Raw genomic sequence first — 18491 nt, forward strand, 5'->3', positions numbered from 1 at the left:
CTGGGTGAGGGTGGGATTGTGCATATCTGATAGTAGTGGGTTTTGGGTGTTACAAATGGTATCAAAGCTAGACACTGAGCGGTGTGACAGCGAAAACGCTGGGTGAGGACGGAATTGTGAGATCTCACATGGGTTAGACAGCGATATGTAGTGGACCACGGTGACGTATTTAAACTAAGATCGAAAGTTGAACGAAATTTAATGGGAGGGACAAAATGTTATTTTAATTTAAAAATGTAGGCCCATTTCTACAAAATACATGAACCTAAAAAAAAAAAAAAAGTTGAATTTAAGCACGTGGATTTAGTGTGTGAATGATTTGAATTACCGAACATTAAAAACATAAAACACAAACACAAAGTGGGTTTCTTTAATTTGTCAGAAAAAAACATTTTAAATTATTGTTTTTATTATGTCTATATAATCTGAATGTTCATTTTGTCACATTACCATCTTAATTCAGTTGTGTCTCCCCTTTTGACCCTTTTCATTTCTATTTCTTTTTTTAATTAAAAAAAACAAAAATGGATGATTTTTCTATTTCTTCTTCTTCTTCACCAAATTCATCTGCTCATACCATTCAGCAAAGGCTTCAATTCATCCTCCATAATCTCCCTCAATGGTTTGCTTATTCGATTTTTTGGTTGGCTTCTAAAGATTCCGCTGGCAATCTTATTTTCTCTTGGAGTGATGGCCATTTTCGTGGCACTAGGAACGGTGGCGGTAGCCAACTGATCAGTTTCGGGTTCGATGACGTTGCGGTGGATCGAGTGGAAGCTGGGGATTTCTCCGACTTGGAAGGGTACGGTTTAAACTATCACTAAATTCAAAAGCTTGAATTTTAGCTCGTGGGTTTATTTATGAGCTAACCCTCCCCCCTCGTTTGAAAATTAGGGTTGCTACATATTTAAACGGATGAATTAGGGTATATTTAATTATTTATTTGAACTCGAGAATTGAAACCGTGGATTGCTATAGGGTTAATCATTTATTCATATTCTTAATAGGTACTATACGATATCTATTTCCCAGATGTATGGTGGGGTGGATAATGTGGTCGGTCGAGTATTCGACTCGAGCGCGTACATTTGGTTGACGATAGACGAGAGTCTACATTTGTATGAATGTGATCGAGTTAAAGAAGCGCGTTTACGAGGGATTCAGACGTTGGTTTTCGTTTCGACGTCCGATGGGGTTCTTGAATTGGGTTCTTCTGAGTTGATTAAAGAAGATTGGAGCTTAGCTCAGTTTGCAAAATCACTTTTTGGAACTTTTTCTGTAAGTTCTACACAATTTAAACAAAAAGATCATGTGGGTGTTGGTGGTGGAGGAATGATTCAACTACAAGCCCCGCCGTGCTCGGGTATAGTCAAGAGAGAGATGAACGGTGGTCGTGGCGGAGGAGGGTCGTCCTCCGATTCCCTCTCTGATAACTCCGATGGGAATTTCTTATCAATGGTAGACAACAATAACGGTGAGTTTGTTTCTCGAGATTCTCTCTCGTGGCTTTACTTTTGGTTTCTCGACCTCCCCTCGAACAAAATACCATTGAGTCTCCTCTTAAATAGTCATCTATCCGTCTAGCACTATCTAGGTCAACTCCTGTTCTCTAGAACACATCACCAGTCCAATAGAGCTCAACACGGTTCTTCACTGTGACTACACACTTTCGAGATTCACGACTTCTTTGCTCGACATCTGATTATTTTATTGACATGACTAAGTTAAGTACATAACTGCACAAACCTCCACCCGAACGAAATACCATTGAGTCTCCTCTAAAATAGTCATCTATCCGTCTAGCACTGTCCAGGCCAACTCCTGTTCTCTAGAGCACATCATCAGTCCAATAGAGCTCAACACGGTTAGATTTCTTTGTTCGACATCTGATAATTGACATAACTAAGTTAAGGGCATGACTTCGATACCACTTATTAGGAACAAAAAAAACCTCTACGTCGGTATGATATTGTCCATTTTGAGCATAAACCCTAATAATTTTTGCGTTCTCCAAAAGGCTTCACGTCGATAGAAATAGTGTTCTTTACTTATATACTCACGATCTACCCCTTTCTTAACAGTTGGTAACAAGAAGGGGAAGAGACAGGCGAAGAATAAAGCAGAGTCCACAATGCCAGTAAACCATGTGGAAGCGGAAAGGCAGCGGCGACAGAAACTAAACAACAGATTTTACGCGCTCCGATCAGTGGTACCGAACGTATCAAAAATGGACAAAGCGTCGTTACTCGCCGACGCCGTAGTATATATCAACGAGCTCAAGGCCAAGGTTCAAAAAATGGAGTCCAAGCTAAAACAATCACAACACCAAGCTAGTAGTAGCTTGAGCAATGCATTTGATCAGAAACGGAGCGGGATCTCAACGATCGAGCAGACGGTGAGCTCAACGAGCTATGCGATGAACAACGGCTACAACAATAATACCGTCGAGGTGCAGCTTGTGGGGGCGGAAGCTATAGTGAGAGTTCATTGCAAAGATGAAAATTACCCATCAGCAAGGCTTATGAATGTCTTTAAAGATTTGGGACTTCAAGTTCGTCAAGCAAGCTTGTCAAGTGTAAATGATCTAATGCTGCAAGATGTTGTTATTAGAGTTCCTCAAGGGTTAGCCTTGAGAGAAAAGACCTTAAGAACTGCCATACTTCAAAGACTTGAATAATGTTGCATGGAATAACGTTCTTCGTTTCGTTTCGGTTTATGTTGTGAATCAGTACGTGCATGTTTTAAGCTTTGTACGATCAAGTGTTGAATCTGTGTCATATATATATACTGTTCGAATAAGATTGTGTCGTTCACTTTGAGCTTCATTATTGGCCATTTTTAGGTCATTTTTCATCAGGGTACCATTGACGACTTTTTTCATTCTTCAAACAAGTGTCATTAAGAGTTGTTGGAGCGTTCAAAAAAACTTGTATCTGTACAAGACCTGACAATCCAAACCCGAACGTGAAAACCCTAGTGGATGAGCAAATAACTGAATGAACTTTTGTCGGGTATTGCTCGAGTTCTATTAAGTTATACAAAGTCAAATTTTATAAAAGTAGAAGTAACTTATGATGGAAAGTTTGTTTGGGTTCAAATGGGAAAAACAAAGATTGATGATCAAATTATAATTCAAATGTGTGTTTTCCATGGGGTTGAAGTCAATTGTTTTGTTTTTTGGGAACTATGTTCATTTTGGAAATATGTTTCGATAGCAACAAAAACGTTACTAAAAGTCTAATTTCGATCGTCAGATCTACGGAAAAAAAAAAAAGGCTATAAAAGGTTGATTACGGTCAAGGGTATTCGTGGGTTAGGTTGGAAACCTGACCCAATTGTTCGAGTGGTCAATTTTTTAGGTTGGGTTGGTTTGAGTTGATCACAGTCGTTTTTGTTCGATTCAACTTCATTTAGGAGAACACATGAACCAATTCAATCCATAAAATTTTTATTTATTTGAATCCTACCCGACCCAATTCAAATAAGTTCATAACTCAATCTGATTATGAATTAGGTTAACCAAATTTTTCGAGTCATACGGTTTTATGGTAACAATGGGCACTACGAGAGATGAGACAACGTGTAAATTTCAATATAGAATGATTAAATAGTTTGACTAATTAACCATTGTGGAGCCTACTTCAAAGTAGCGTAATTGATTAAAGAAATTAATAAGTACAATGAGAAGTTTGAATTCCAATTAAGATAAAAGTTACTATTAGCCGAGATTACTGACGAAGGGAAAGAAAGTGATACGTGCACCTACGATCTGAGTTGAGAGACTTTGAATTTAATAAAGTTTCGATATTATTTTATAAACACGAATCTTACTTTTGTATAAATCGTGATTAGCAAGTCTCTTAAAAGAAAAATTCGAAATGTAGAACTTCCTTTCTAAGATCCAAAACTTCCTTCCCGAGATTTGACTGTGACTCAAACACATGATCAGGGCTTGTGTAAGGGCTATGACTCGAATATGTGATCTAGGCTTGTGATAGCGTATGACTCGAACGCATGGATAAAGCTTGTGATGGCTTATAACTCGAACACATGACTAAGGCTATTGATTGCTGTTAACTCAAACATATGACTCGGGTTTGTGTGAGGACTATGACTAGAATACGTGAACAAGGTTTGTGATAGTCTTTGGCTTGAACACATTGTCAGGGCTTGTGATAGCCTATTACTCGAACACACGACCAAGATTTTAAGAGGATTATGACTCAAATACATAGCTAAAACTTGCGATAGCCAGTATCTCAAACACATGGTCAAAACTAACTCGAACACATGACCAAAGCCACTCGAGCTCAATAAAATTGTGTCGGGCAAAGATGGATACATTAAGTTGGTACTATGGTAGGGTACCAACTTTGTAGAACAATTATTTTTCTCCCAAGCATGTGGAGATGCCTTTATTAAGTGTCCACACCCACCACAAATTGCCTTTATCCATTCTTCACACCATAGCCACACATTTGCTTCTAACCTCATCCTCAAGTTCGAGCTATTTATCTCGATCTAAAAATCAGTTCTTTCTATATTTTCACAATGGATATAGGGTTAAAATATTAGCAGTCGTAAAAGTTCAAAATGGCCATATTTATGAAAGTCGTACTAAATTTGTGCATAAAAACGTATGTTTTTTTCCAAATCTTTCAATATTCGCTCGATACAAAGCACTATTACTCTAACAAAACGAGTAGATTACAAAGTTTATAGAAGACCAAGGACCAACGTGGTCGGTCAGCTTCACATAACCCTGAACGGAAACCAAACATATCAAATTTTTATATCAATTTAAGCCTAAAATCAACACCATCCGACAAATGATGACTCCTAAATATTTGGACGAGCTTGTGCGTACCTCAACTAAATCTCACCTAACAGTGCAAAATGTAAGCCATTCTTTGTTGCTAACTCCTCCCATATTCGTCTCTAGCAAGAACATCAGTTTCAGCATAAGCTTCTTGGAGGGCGTAGTTACTCATCAGCTTAACCTATGAAGCAAATAAAAAAGTTCAGATTGAAATTAGGAGATGGGTAAAAATTAAATCTAGTTTTCTTCTCCAAATTCCAAGAAAATTGCTAGAAAATTTAAATTTTCTTCTCTTAGATCACTTTTTCTCATCTATTTTTCTACTAATTACTATGTATTATGTGTTAACGTGAGTTTATAATAAGATATCTTGTTTGTATAAACAATGTCTCCTTTTGCACACAGATGAATGAATGATTTTACCCCTCATGCATCGTGAATGGGAGAAGTTTCTCGTAATCTGTGCAATTTTATACTGATTTCTACTAAATAGACCGAACGAGACTTTGGTGTATACTATTATGGAAGAACACACAAGGCACCTTTTTAACATAGAGAGAGCAGTGTTCCTGATCATAAGGGAAAATCCGTTCTATGTAAAGTGCTTTGCATAAGGTCTAGTTCCTTGGGCATTGGATTGGCGACAGCGTGAGTTGGCCGGATCAAGAGAAGGTGCGTGGCCATGGTGGAATGAGAGACGCCACGCAAGGTGCAAGAATTACAATTCTTCCTCATATTAGTCCTACATACTTCCAAATCTGTTTTTTGATTGAGTATATATTAAACTATAGGCGGTTCATCGAAGGCTTCTAAGATGATCGACCAAAAGGGCTTAAGCTTTCTAATATATTAGTAAAGGGTGAATGAGGAGCGTGTGCAATAGTTTTCTTTCTCCCATTTATTCATAGTGAAGAACTAAAGACTACTTAGAGCATTCAGGATACCAAAAACGTTCAGAATTAAACCATATATTTAACCTAACTTAGTATAACCAACAATCGAGTTGGGTTCTTTTTCTTCTATATCATACACTAGACCCTAAATCAAGGCCAAATCTAAGAAGGCTCACAAGATGAGCTAAGCATTATTAAAATCTTCTTGTTTTCAAACAATTAGCTAGAGAATGGCAATAACATTCGAGGCAAAAATAATAATCATAATAATTTTCGAGCAAGAACTAGAAGATTAAGGTGTTCCGAATATTGATTCAAATAATTGAATGATATCTTTTTCTTATACAATTTTAGAGTATATATCATATCATCAATAATGATTGAGCTAAGTTTCACTAAAATATCACAAGAAACCCTGATAGGACATGAGCTCCAAATTGCTGTCACAGGATAGAACTACAATAATTTTAGCAAATAGGTGGGGCTTTAGATCCCATGGAAGATCTATACTCCCATCTTTGCCCATAACAAAGCAACAATGTCACATAACCTTCTATGAGGATCAAGGGTATCGATGTATATTATTGCTAGGCTAGATGTCTTTCAACTCTAAAGTTTGTTTATATTTTATCAACGTTCAAAATTATAAATTTAGTCTTTAAACATTGACATTTCTTAAAACTTGAGTATCTACTCCACAACAGAATTAAAAGTTTAGGATTCTATTAGATAGTTTAAATATCTATAAGATACATAGACAAAAGTCTCAATCTAATAACTACTGACTATTTTGTTAAGTTCTCGGACTTCGGCAGCCTCCATGGAAGACATAAAAAACCTACCAATAATCCAAGTATAGAGAGCATAGTTGCGCTCAAACAATAAAGAAAGGGACTTTTCTCTCCTTCTTCTTTTTTTTTTTTTTTTTTTTACTCGGATGTTGGGGACTGACCCTCACTAATCCTGGGAATGTGCGCCCTACCAAGGAACAAATCTGGAGACATCAAGGGTTATTTCAAGGAAGGATTTAAGTTTAAGGAACAACTTTCTTCATGGTCTCGATAGAGGAGTCCATAATTAGATTTCTATCCCATTAGTCCTTCCCAAATTAATTCATGATTAGGTTAAATTTAAATTTATAATTTTGAAAGTTAAGAATAGCTCCTATCGCATGTCCCTTTTAACCCGTAAACTTCACATAAGAAGAAAACTGTGAGATCTCACATCGGTTGGGGAGAAGAACGAAACATTATTTATAAGAGTGTGAAAATTTCTCCCTAGCAGATGCATTTTAAAAACCTTGAGGGGAATCTCGAAAGAGAAAGCCCAAAGAGGACAATATCTGCTAGTGGTGGGAGTAAGGGAGGTTGAGCCCCAAAGGGGGTGGACACGAGGCGGTGTGCTAGCATGGACGTTGGGCCTTGAAGGGGAGTGGATTGAGGGGTCTCAAATCAATTGGAGAAGGGAACAAGTGCCAGCGAAGACGCAAGGCCCCGAAGGGTGTGGAAACCTGTCCCTAGCAAACGTGTTTTAAAAACCTTGAGAGGAAACCCGAAAGGGAAAGCTCAAAGCGGACAATGTCTACTAGAGTAGGCTTAGGCTATTACAAAAAACAGTGAGTATTTGCCCTTCAAAACCCTAGTCAAGAGCCATGTTAGGACTTCACTAATACAGAAGTCTTTTAAGTTATGACATTGTGCAGGCTAAAACAATCAAGGTTTCTAAGAATGTTGAACGGTGGAGTTTTTTTCTACCACAAATCATACATACATTTCTAATTTGTTTCTAGAGAGGACAAGGTGTATGTTAAAATATTAATTCTGAAGACACATGTGAAAGTTCAGGATAATCCCACTTGCCAATCACAAGATATGAAACTTGAAAGAATGCATAATTTTATTCACTGGATTGTTGGTGGCAGAAGAGTAATTCATGTGAGCAGAGAAAGTATGCATGAAAAATAAGCACCCGTGACTTCTCATTTAGCAATACAGACAAATTCCTGATCCTATATTCAATTCAGTATTTCCGCCTCTTATTTTGGCATCCAAAGTTCTCCCCTTCTTCCACGTAAATTACGCCTTACTTTTGCTAATATTCAATACTACACAATACCCCATAAATTCAATTCCTTAGTTTTTTCTTCTTTCTCTCTGACTTTATCATTCCTTTATCCAATCCAATCCCAACCGTAAAGTTGGTTTGTCCTCACCTCACCTATTAACTTCCATTTTGGCGCAGTTGATCCCGTGAATAATTTCTCTCTCAACCAACAACAAACAAAATTTTCTTCTCTATAAGAACGCCCCATTTCACCACGGCTTCCTTCATCATTCCAAGTGAGTGTTATAATATTATAACACATAAAACAATGCCTTTTTCAATCACTTTGGCCCTCTACTTCATTTTGTCTCTCTTTACCTTATCTTCCTCTGCTTTCACTTCTCAACATTACTCTACTGCTCTTCAATATTCCATTCTCTTCTTTGAGGGACAGCGATCTGGGAAGCTACCCTTGAACCAACGTCTCACATGGAGAGGCAATTCCGCCTTATCGGATGGCTCCTCTTATCATGTGCTTGTTCCCCTTTTGCTTGTTTTGATGTTCATTACTTCTATAAGTCTAATCTAGCTGATATTGATAAATAACTCAGGCTCTAACTTAATAAGACGTGAATATGAACTTTCCAGGTTGACCTTGTTGGTGGCTACTATGATGCTGGGGATAATGTCAAGTTTGGCTTGCCAATGGCCTTTACTACTACATTGTTGGCTTGGAGTGTCATTGAGTTTGGTGACTCGATGGGGAACGAGATTGATAATGCAAGAGAAGCAGTCCGTTGGGGGTCGGATTATCTATTGAAGGCTGCCACCGACGCGCCTAATGGCTTATATGTTCAAGTGAGTAGAGTGACTATAAAGAAGAATAAGATGATTAAGATAATAATAATCACTATAATAAGGATGTTTGCAACGTATGTAAACTTGTGGTGTTAAGGTGGGAGATCCAAACCTTGATCATAAATGTTGGGAAAGGCCAGAAGATATGGACACACCACGCACTGTGTATAAAATAACCGCTCAAAACCCGGGCTCTGATGTGGCAGCAGAGACTGCAGCTGCATTGGCTGCAGCTTCGATTGTGTTCAAAACATCCGACCCTTCATATTCCAACAAATTGCTCGACGCAGCCTTAAAAGTGAATCATACTCCCACACCCTCCTATTTCATTTTTCTTTCACGTAGACATAGCCATTGGACCTCATTATGCTCCAAACAAAGTAATAAGTTCCCTTTAATGCAATGCAGGTATTCGATTTCGCAGACAAGCATAGAGGTGCTTACAGTGATTCCCTCCATTCAGTGGTCTGTCCATTTTACTGCTCTTACTCAGGATACAATGTAAGTAAGAAGATACACATAAACCTACTTGTTTTCTTTCTAGGTGTTGTTTTTTCTGAGTTTATATGACTTCTATCAGGATGAGCTTCTATGGGGTGCCTCATGGATATACAAAGCCTCAAAAAACAGCATACATTTGAACTATATCCAGTCCAATGGCCATATACTAGGAGCTGATGACGACGACTACACGTTCAGCTGGGACGACAAGCGCCCTGGAACCAAAATCCTTCTCTCCCAGGTTTGCGCTTCCTCCCTCTAAATCAAAATCAGTCCAAAATCTAATTCCTAAACTCAAGCTTGATGATCTTAACGTCGCGTGGACCTTTGCCACAGGATTTCCTAGTGCAAAATTCAGAGGAGTTCCAAATCTATAAAGCACACTCAGATAACTACATATGCTCCCTCATTCCAGGAACTTCCAGTTCTAGTGGTCAATATACTCCTGGTTAGCAAAAACTAACTCTTTGCTTGTCATTATTTTATCTGTGTGCATATATGAGGTCTTAATCCTGTTTTTTGTTCATTTCCTTAAACATTAAGCATTTTTTCATATTGATACTTGAATTTTTAAAATATTCATTTTGGTCCTTAAAAACTTTTTTCTTTAACAAACGATCGTTCTAGTCCAAAACTTTCAAAATGTCTATTTTAGTACTTCAACTTCTAAAAAGACAATTTTTGTCCATTACCATCAATTTGTGCTTGCTACCAAATATTTACCCACCCAATACTCACTTTCAACTTACCTATGTGTTCATACATTAATAAACGTATTAAAGATATACTATCCATTCATTTAAATCAAAATGGTACTTTTTAAAGTTTAGGAACAAATTAAAGACAAATATGAATGAAATTTTAAAGTAAATAGGCCACAATAGATATTTTGAAAGTAAAGTGACCAAAATGAACTTAAGTTGGAAAGAACATGAAACAAAATTAACTAAAATTGAAAGTATAGACACTAAAATCACAGGATGAAGGACTAAAATGTAGTTTAAACCTATACACATGAAACCAAAAGCAGAGCTAGTACACAAACAAGACAGAAAAGATCCCCATTTTCAATGAAAACAAATCATGATCATGAAATGATAAGTGCAGGAGGACTATTTTTCAAAGGAAGCGAGAGCAACCTGCAATATGTAACTTCAGCAGCCTTCCTCCTCCTAACGTACGCGAAATACCTAAGCTCCAACGGAGGATCAATTCGATGTGGAACTTCAAGGATTTCACCAGAAGAACTAATCGCAGAGGCAAAGAAGCAAGTTGATTACATATTAGGAGAAAATCCAGAGAAAATGTCATACATGGTGGGATTTGGAGATCGATACCCTCAGCATATTCACCATAGAGGCTCCTCTGTGCCGTCTCTTCATTCGCGCCCTAATCGAGTTTCTTGCAATGAAGGCTTCCAGTTTCTGTACTCTTCTTCCCCCAATCCGAACGTGCTCGTTGGCGCCATTGTTGGTGGACCTGATAACGGCGATAAGTTCTCCGACGATCGCAATAACTATCAGCAGTCGGAGCCCGCCACTTACATAAATGCCCCATTTGTTGGCGCCTTGGCCTATTTTTCAAAAACGCCCTAATGGATAATCCACCCTTTGGGCGGAGCTAAGAAGGAAGGAGAGAGAGGTCATTTTGGACATTTGTCGTACGTGTCTCGGTTTAGGGTTTAGATCGAGCTCGGTCGATCCAAAGTTCAAATCTCCACTTCTTTTATTGAGCTAAAAAATATATATATTAACGTTTTAAGAATCCGATCGTGCTGAGTCTAATAGAAATTTTCTAGTTTATTTAGTTTTTTCTCGTTTACTCTTATACTCTTGAACTTGAGTAGCTCGGGTATTGAGTTTTAATCCTATGATATATAAACGAAATAGGAAATGACCATGTAAAATTATTTCCAAGCTCAAAACGGAACAGTGAACCTGATCTCTAAATCTATTCTAACCATTAACAGAATTAGGGTTTTGCTCGATTGCTCGAAAGTTCAAATCTCGACTTCTTTTATTGAGCTAAATATATATATATTAACGTTTTAAGGATCCGATCTTACTGAGTCTATTAGAAATTTTCTAGTTTATTTAGTTTTTTCTCGTTTACTCTTATACTCTTGACCTTTGAGTAACTCGGGTATTGGGTTTTAACCCTATGATATATAAACGGAACAGTAAACCTGGTCTCCGAATCTTTTCTAACCATTAACAAAATTAGGGTTTTGCTCGACCGCTCGAAAGTTCAAATCTCCACTCCTTTTATTGAGCTAAAAAATATATATATATTAACGTTTTAAGGATCCGATCTTACTGAGTCTAATAGAAGTTTTCTAGTTTATTTAGTTTTTTCTCGTTTACTCTTATACTCTTGACCTTTGAGTAACTCGGGTATTGGGTTTTAACCCTATGATATATAAACGGAACAGTAAACCTGGTCTCCGAATCTTTTCTAACCATTAACAAAATTAGGGTTTTGCTCGACCGCTCGAAAGTTCAAATCTCCACTCCTTTTATTGAGCTAAAAAATATATATATATTAACGTTTTAAGGATCCGATCTTACTGAGTCTAATAGAAGTTTTCTAGTTTATTTAGTTTTTTCTCGTTTACTCTTATACTCTTGAATTTCAGTAGCTCGGGTATTGGGTTTTAACCCTATGATATATAAACGAAATAGGAAATGACCATATAAAAGGATTTTAAAGCTCAAAACGGAACAGTGAACCTGATCTCCGAATCTCTTCTAACCATTAACAAAATTCAAATCTCCACTTCTTTCGTTGAGCTAATATTTATTTATTTATTTATTTAAAAAGTTAATTTAAATATAGTTGGGTAGATAAAACATATTATTATTAAAAAGCTCACAGTGAAATCTTCATCTCTGAATGTTACCGTTCATTAAAACAGACCGTTAAGTATGTTGGAAGTAAGTTTAATTAACCTGGTTGAGACAGAGATCATTTGTGACATCGAGGAATTAAAAAATAATAATAATAATAATAAAATAGGAAAATCAAAATTTAATTTCTTCTTCCATAGGTCGTCTTCAACACCAAGATTGGTGGAAGTATAAATTTCCAAATTAAAATAAATAAATAAATAAAAATAATTTATTGATTCCGATATAACTATAGGGAGATTTGCAGAAGCAGATCTGAGAGATAAGAAGAAAACTCCGATCGTCTTCTTCGTCGGCTTCAACTCTCGTCGCCGTGGCCGCCATGGATTTCTCCTCCTCCATCTTTCTCCTCCTTGTTTTCCTCTTACCTATATCTTCTTTTGCAGAGATTCGCTTCACCGACATCAGAAATGACAATCGACCCATCATTCCTTTCGACGTCTTTGGCTTCAGCCATGGCGGTCGTCTCGAGCTCAACGTCTCTCATGTCTCACTCTCCGATACCAATCCAGATCTGGACCTCTCCAAGGCTGGATTCTTCCTCTGTACTCGAGAATCGTGGCTTCATGTGATCCAGCAATTAGAGGAAGCGGAAATCTCTTGCGCTCTTCAATCCGACCTCGTCAAACCGGTCTACACCTTCAATTCACTCAAAGGTCAGGACCGATTCGATGTTCTTTATTCCCAGAGTGATGCCGATCAATACACTCTCGTTTTTGCTAACTGTCTTCAGCAACTTAAGGTTTCTATGGACGTTCGATCTGCTATGTACAATCTCGAAGGCAAAAGCGGTCGCCGGGATTATCTTTCGGCTGGGAAAACCATCCTCCCGAGGATTTACTTCATTTTCTCTATGATTTATTTCTTGCTCGCTATCGTATGGATTCATGTTCTTTACAAAAAGCGATTGACGGTTTATGGTATTCATTTCTTTATGCTTGCTGTTGTGATCTTGAAGGCTTTGAATCTTATCTGTGAGGCTGAGGATAAATCGTACATTAAGCGCACTGGGAGCGCCCATGGTTGGGATATTCTGTTCTACATATTTAGTTTCTTAAAGGGTATCACCTTGTTCACTTTGATCGTCTTGATTGGCACTGGTTGGTCTTTCTTGAAACCCTATTTGCAGGACAAGGAGAAGAAGGTCTTGATGATTGTGATTCCATTGCAAGTGGTGGCTAATATTGCCCAGGTTGTGACTGATGAAACTGGGCCATTTGAGCAAGAATGGGTCACTTGGAAACAGGTGTTCTTGCTTGTTGATGTGATCTGTTGCTGTGCTGTTTTGTTCCCCATTGTTTGGTCAATCAAGAACTTGCGTGAGGCTGCACGAACAGATGGAAAAGCAGCTGTGAATTTGATGAAATTGACCCTTTTTAGACAGTATTACATTGTGGTTATATGCTATATCTACTTCACTCGAGTTGTCGTTTATGCACTTGAGACGATTACATCGTATCGGTATCTTTGGACGAGTGTGGTGGCCGGGGAACTGGCAACGTTTGCATTTTATGCATTCACTGGTTACAAGTTCAAGCCTGAGGCTCATAATCCTTATTTTGTAGTTGATGATGAGGAAGAGGAAGCAGCTGCTGAAGCACTGAAGCTTGAAGATGAGTTTGAATTGTGATGAAGAAGTGGGCGCTCTCCTCTGATTGTGAGTTGTAAGGTAGAAAAATTCTCCTTCCCAGTTTAAAGTATATGTGTTTTTTTTTGTCCAATCTGGCAATTACAGGCATGGCATGATGTCTTCCTGATATATGTTTTTGGTATTTCCATATCTCTCAAGTCTGTAGAATAACATATATCAATGTCTGTGATTTGGATTGTGTGTACACATACTGACCATAAAGCATAGTGTTGTACCTTTCATGAGCAATTGGTCTTGTCAATCTCTTGTTCCTTATGGCTCACAAATGCGTGTTCTGCACTTATAAGTTAGAACTTTTGACTAGTTTTTTATTTGTTTTGTTTTTTCATCATTCATTTTCGATGTTTTTTTCTCTCCCTAGGTAAACTTTTGAATTTTTAGGGGAATTCTAAAAACAAAAATATATTTTTTTCTCTTTCCAAAACTTAGTTCGGGTTTTGCTAAAGCAAATCAAGCTCCCTTATATGTTTAGTCAACTGTTGCGCCCGCCTCAACGACATTTTGAGGATTCTTTTCTTTATGAGTTTGATAAAAAGACTACATTTCTAAAAAGTTGTAACGGTCAAAACTCACCATTAGTAGATATTGTCCTCCTTAGGTTTTCTTTTTTTGGGCTTCTCCTCAAGGTTTTTAAAACGCATTTGTTAGGGAGAGGTTTTTACTCTTATAAAGAGTGTTTCGTTCCCCTCTTCAACTGATGTGGGATTCCACAATCTACCCCTTTGGGGCCAGCATCCTCGCTGACACTCGTTTCTATCTCCAATTGACGTGGGATCTCAAATGCACAACTAGGAATTGAGTCATATTCAATTGGGTGGGTTTCCTCTATCCTAGCTCTTTTATATATATATATATATATATATACACTAGTGTATGCATTGATATATGAGAAGTTCTTGCATACCTTTTGAGCTGGAGAGAATAGGTGAAACCTGATGAAATGTATCCAAATATTGTTCTATACAGATGGATAGGAAATTGGGAGGCAAGCTTGTGTTGTAATAAGAAACTAATCAGATAAATCTCATGGCATAGAGTTCCTTCCAATTGGACAGCCATTTTGATTTTGATGTTTATAAAGGAGGTTTTAGGTGATGTGATTTTTGTGCTTCTTTCAAACCTAACTATGATAGAAGGCGTATTGTATTGATTATCATTTTGACCCCTCCATGTTGGTAAGAGCCAAGATGGTTGAATACAAAATACTATCCCCACTCGGACCAAGACATAATTTTTATTTGTTCAAATAACAAATAACAATTAAGGTGAAGCAGGGTCATTAACAACGAATCTCGATTCATTTTGCAAGTTTGTTGTTACGAGTAGTTCCTACTAATTGAACATTTACAATTTTATTAGACATGAAATTTATTAATTTAAAAAAAATTAAAATTTTCAATAATATATAAGTTTAGGAGGGACTAAACTTATAATATAACCCTACGAAAAGAAAATACATATTCACTAGCTTTGTTTTAATTAGAAACAGGAATATTCTCATCAACCTTTCATAACAGTATGGAACTACCTTTAAGTAGAAATTCATCAAAATATCATATAAAAATTTGCACGTGAATAGTTAAAGAAGACAATCTGTCCAACTTTCTAACAAATTCTTATTCTAAGAGTAACTTCAAAGTTAATAATAATACTCCAACTTTAATAAACATAGGAATATTTTTATAATTTTAAAATTGAGGTCAAATCTAGCAATAGCTCATGCCGAAATGTAGCGTGATAGGAAGAATATCGTACATCACACCAAGTTTCATTTCCCATCATTGCAATTTGTCTAACAGCCATGAATGGTCTACTATTATGTATAATAGTAGCATTCACGTGACAAAGTCGATGATAATTGATATGTACTCTTTCTTGTTGAAAGTTCAAATCTTTCATACCAAAAAAGAAAAATACTACTTAATACTCGATGATAATCAGAAGCTCATCAAAGAAAGTTACAACAAAAGCTTTCTGTACCGGTCTGCCTCTTCAGCCATCTCCTCTAGGTTTCTATCTTTCCTCTCCTTGTCCAAATCAAGATGCTGCTTCATCTCTTTCTCCTTCTCATCAATCTATATCACAATACAAAACATGAATTAGATTTTTTCTTTCCTATCACAACTCTAAAAGTATTGTGATATATAGAAATGGATTCATCATCATCATCATCATCTTACAGCATCATAAATCTCATCATTTTTCTCAAAGTCACCACCCTTCCTTGGGAGAATATGAATGTGGACATGGGGTACAGTTTGGCCTGCCTGAGGACCATCCTACAAGATCACCCTCAACTAATTAGGAGGTTAGGAGAATAAAACACAAATCCATAGCTCTGTCCAGTGCCACACCTACCCGTCGACGATGCGCATTACGAAAACAAACAAATAAACCATGTTGATTCATCAGAGTTCAAGTCACCTCATTCATTTTAAATATTAGAACTATTTGCACAACTCTAAGATTGAGTAGCCTCCATGTGCTTTTGAATGCCTTCCTAAACTATGGAACTAACCAAAAACTATGAATATTTGAAAAGGCACTTTTCACCCGACTAAAAACTCACTTCTTGCACCAGAACACATTGTAATAGGGCATCCAAGGTATCAAATAGAAAGAAAGACATGGCAAGAATCCAGGTAGGCAAAGGGCATATTATGACAGTACAAGAAAAATAGTAATTAATAATTTAACAGAAAGGTTATGATGCTAGGAAACTTCAAATTACTTAACTCCAAAAAATTATAATAGCAACTACAATGAAGGCTCTAGAAAGAAATTTATTTGACTAAAATAAAACAGAACCCAACAAACAAAGTTGATTAAATATCAGGTGCATCGATCAAATGCCAGTCTACTACCAATGAGTTGAAGACAAGTAAAGGAATCAATGTCTAAAAGAAATCTGTATTTATATATCTTCAAAATGGCTTACTTGAATTGCAAATGTGAGTGATGAAGCTTCATGGTATGACTCTAACTGACGACCAACCCGTTGAGCAGCGAGCCATAGGTCACAAGTCTCGTCAGGAGTGAGATCAGCAAAGCGCTGAACTTCACGCTTTGGGCAGACAAGCACGTGTATGAAATGTTAAGTCGAACTAAATTTGAGTGTTTAACAAATTGAACCATAAATTCACATGTATCCTGATGAGAATGTAACTTACCAAAGATATTCAGGGAAATCTTGGCAGGAATCCATTATATAGGCATAATATTTGCAAATGCTTCCTACCTATTTGAACATATATAATCAACACAAATTGAATTGTTGAACTCCTAACTAACAATACCCGTATACCACCAACATAATTCTTATATCTATACAAATGCATTTAACAATTATATTGGCATGAATATCTTTTGCAATCAAAACATTTGAAGTCACTCCACAAAGTAAACCTGTTAGGCTTTCCACTAGTAAATATGAACAACCAAATGTGGGATACTAGATTTTGTGCTAAGAATTTCCTTGTGTTGGAAAAAGATGAAATGGAAATAAGAGGTGCTGCTCATTATATTGAAAGATGAGTAGAATAAATTTGAAGGATAATATTGAGAAAAGATAATGCATGGGTTAGAAATGGAAATAAGAGGTGTTATCGTTGTTAGCTCAAATCTCAGGGTCATGATGAAACGTTTGATAAACGACTTCTAGAATCATCATACAAGCACCTCCTAATATAGTCCAGTAAATTGTGCATCAAAAAGGATATGACCTGCAAAGCCAAAAGCAATTAATGAAAGAGTAAGAAGGAGAAGTTAGAACATTGAATATAAGAACAAAACTAAACAGGTGCACTTCAACAAAGAGAGAAGCTCTTGCTCTAGAATACTGCACAAAAGTATCTTTTACATAAGATGCTCAACAAAAATTATTATTCCACTTCAATCATCTAAGAATTTCAGCCAAGCCAGGTTGATGATATGTCCTCACGTTAAATATTTTTGCATAAAGTAGACATTTCTACCTACCAATACTATGACTGTACCATGATAAAATCTCATGAAACTTTCTTCCGAACAAGTCATAAAGACCAAAAAAGCCTAGTCCAATCAAAGAATAAAACAACGCACACACAAAAGAAATAGTCAACACAAATTGAAAGACAATTAGAGACCAAAAGGGCTGATAGGAACAACAGAAGAAAATTATCAAATATGAAGCCTATACAGATTATTACTTAAATTTGCTCCACTACTCTTCAAGATTTCTAATGTTTAATTGAAGAACATGTCTGATCAGAGCACAGATTATTACTTAAATCTGCTCCAGATCTCGGTTTTACATCAATCAAGCTCTTTATATAAAAATAAACAGAAAAACATAGTTACTCAAACCGGTTAATCACAGAGAACTACACGATAACGGAAATGGCACTAAAGAAAACTAAAGTAAAGTACCAGGAACAAGAGGACGGAGGTTGACCATGGCGTAAGAGAGACTGGTGCAGTAGAATACTTCCTTCGGGTCAATCTTGTACCGCCCAAACGTGTAATTTTCTGATGCCATCTACGATTACGGAAATGGAGGATGAGAAAAATTCGACGAACTGAAAAGGAACAACTACATGTGATGAATTCAAAAGCAAATTTGTGAAAATGAAGAAGAATTACCTTGGCGAAGGACTTCGTTGACGAAGAAGAAATTGAAGTAAACCCTAATTTCAGAAAACAAGAACTCGTAAGGGGAAGAAATGCACGCGATGCGTGGAACACCATAATTCTTTTAGTGAAAAAGTTCAAAATGAAGCTTCTTAATTTTTTAATTTTAAAAAATTATATTTAAAGAAAATTTTAAATTTAAAGATAAATTA

The 18491-nt window shown here is 36.7% G+C and overlaps 4 protein-coding genes and 1 long non-coding RNA gene across 5 annotated transcripts; 3 read left to right on the top strand and 2 right to left on the bottom strand.

The window, feature by feature from the left end:
* Window positions 1–524: 524 nt before the first annotated feature.
* LOC111809655 (transcription factor MYC2-like) lies at window positions 525–2677 on the top strand. The gene is made up of 3 exons (XM_023696032.1): window positions 525–802; window positions 1008–1474; window positions 2082–2677. Exons 1-3 carry the CDS (start codon window positions 525–527, stop codon window positions 2675–2677), a joined length of 1341 nt encoding a protein of 446 aa, XP_023551800.1.
* Window positions 2678–4617: 1940 nt separating this feature from the next.
* Window positions 4618–10543, bottom strand: LOC111809661. Its single transcript, XR_002817277.1, has 3 exons — window positions 10452–10543; window positions 10254–10361; window positions 4618–5000 (listed from the first exon to the last, which is right to left on the bottom strand). It is a non-coding gene; the product is annotated as an uncharacterized LOC111809661 (long non-coding RNA).
* On the top strand, window positions 7408–10878 carry LOC111809654 (endoglucanase 1-like). Its single transcript, XM_023696031.1, has 7 exons — window positions 7408–8287; window positions 8404–8613; window positions 8711–8911; window positions 9022–9114; window positions 9194–9355; window positions 9451–9562; window positions 10222–10878. Exons 1-7 carry the CDS (start codon window positions 8084–8086, stop codon window positions 10707–10709), a joined length of 1470 nt encoding a protein of 489 aa, XP_023551799.1. The 5' UTR covers window positions 7408–8083; the 3' UTR covers window positions 10710–10878.
* Window positions 10879–12214: 1336 nt separating this feature from the next.
* On the top strand, window positions 12215–13912 carry LOC111809656 (protein GPR107-like). The gene has a single exon (XM_023696033.1). It carries the CDS (start codon window positions 12343–12345, stop codon window positions 13648–13650), a length of 1308 nt encoding a protein of 435 aa, XP_023551801.1. The 5' UTR covers window positions 12215–12342; the 3' UTR covers window positions 13651–13912.
* A 1479-nt stretch (window positions 13913–15391) lies between these two features.
* Window positions 15392–18420, bottom strand: LOC111809660 (bifunctional bis(5'-adenosyl)-triphosphatase/adenylylsulfatase FHIT). The gene is made up of 5 exons (XM_023696037.1): window positions 18292–18420; window positions 18077–18187; window positions 16610–16756; window positions 15852–15950; window positions 15392–15746 (listed from the first exon to the last, which is right to left on the bottom strand). Exons 1-5 carry the CDS (start codon window positions 18394–18396, stop codon window positions 15630–15632), a joined length of 579 nt encoding a protein of 192 aa, XP_023551805.1. The 5' UTR covers window positions 18397–18420; the 3' UTR covers window positions 15392–15629.
* Between the last annotated feature and the right edge of the window lie 71 nt (window positions 18421–18491).

This window comes from Cucurbita pepo, chromosome LG14 (assembly GCF_002806865.2).
Source record: "Cucurbita pepo subsp. pepo cultivar mu-cu-16 chromosome LG14, ASM280686v2, whole genome shotgun sequence".
Lineage (NCBI taxonomy): Eukaryota > Viridiplantae > Streptophyta > Magnoliopsida > Cucurbitales > Cucurbitaceae > Cucurbita > Cucurbita pepo.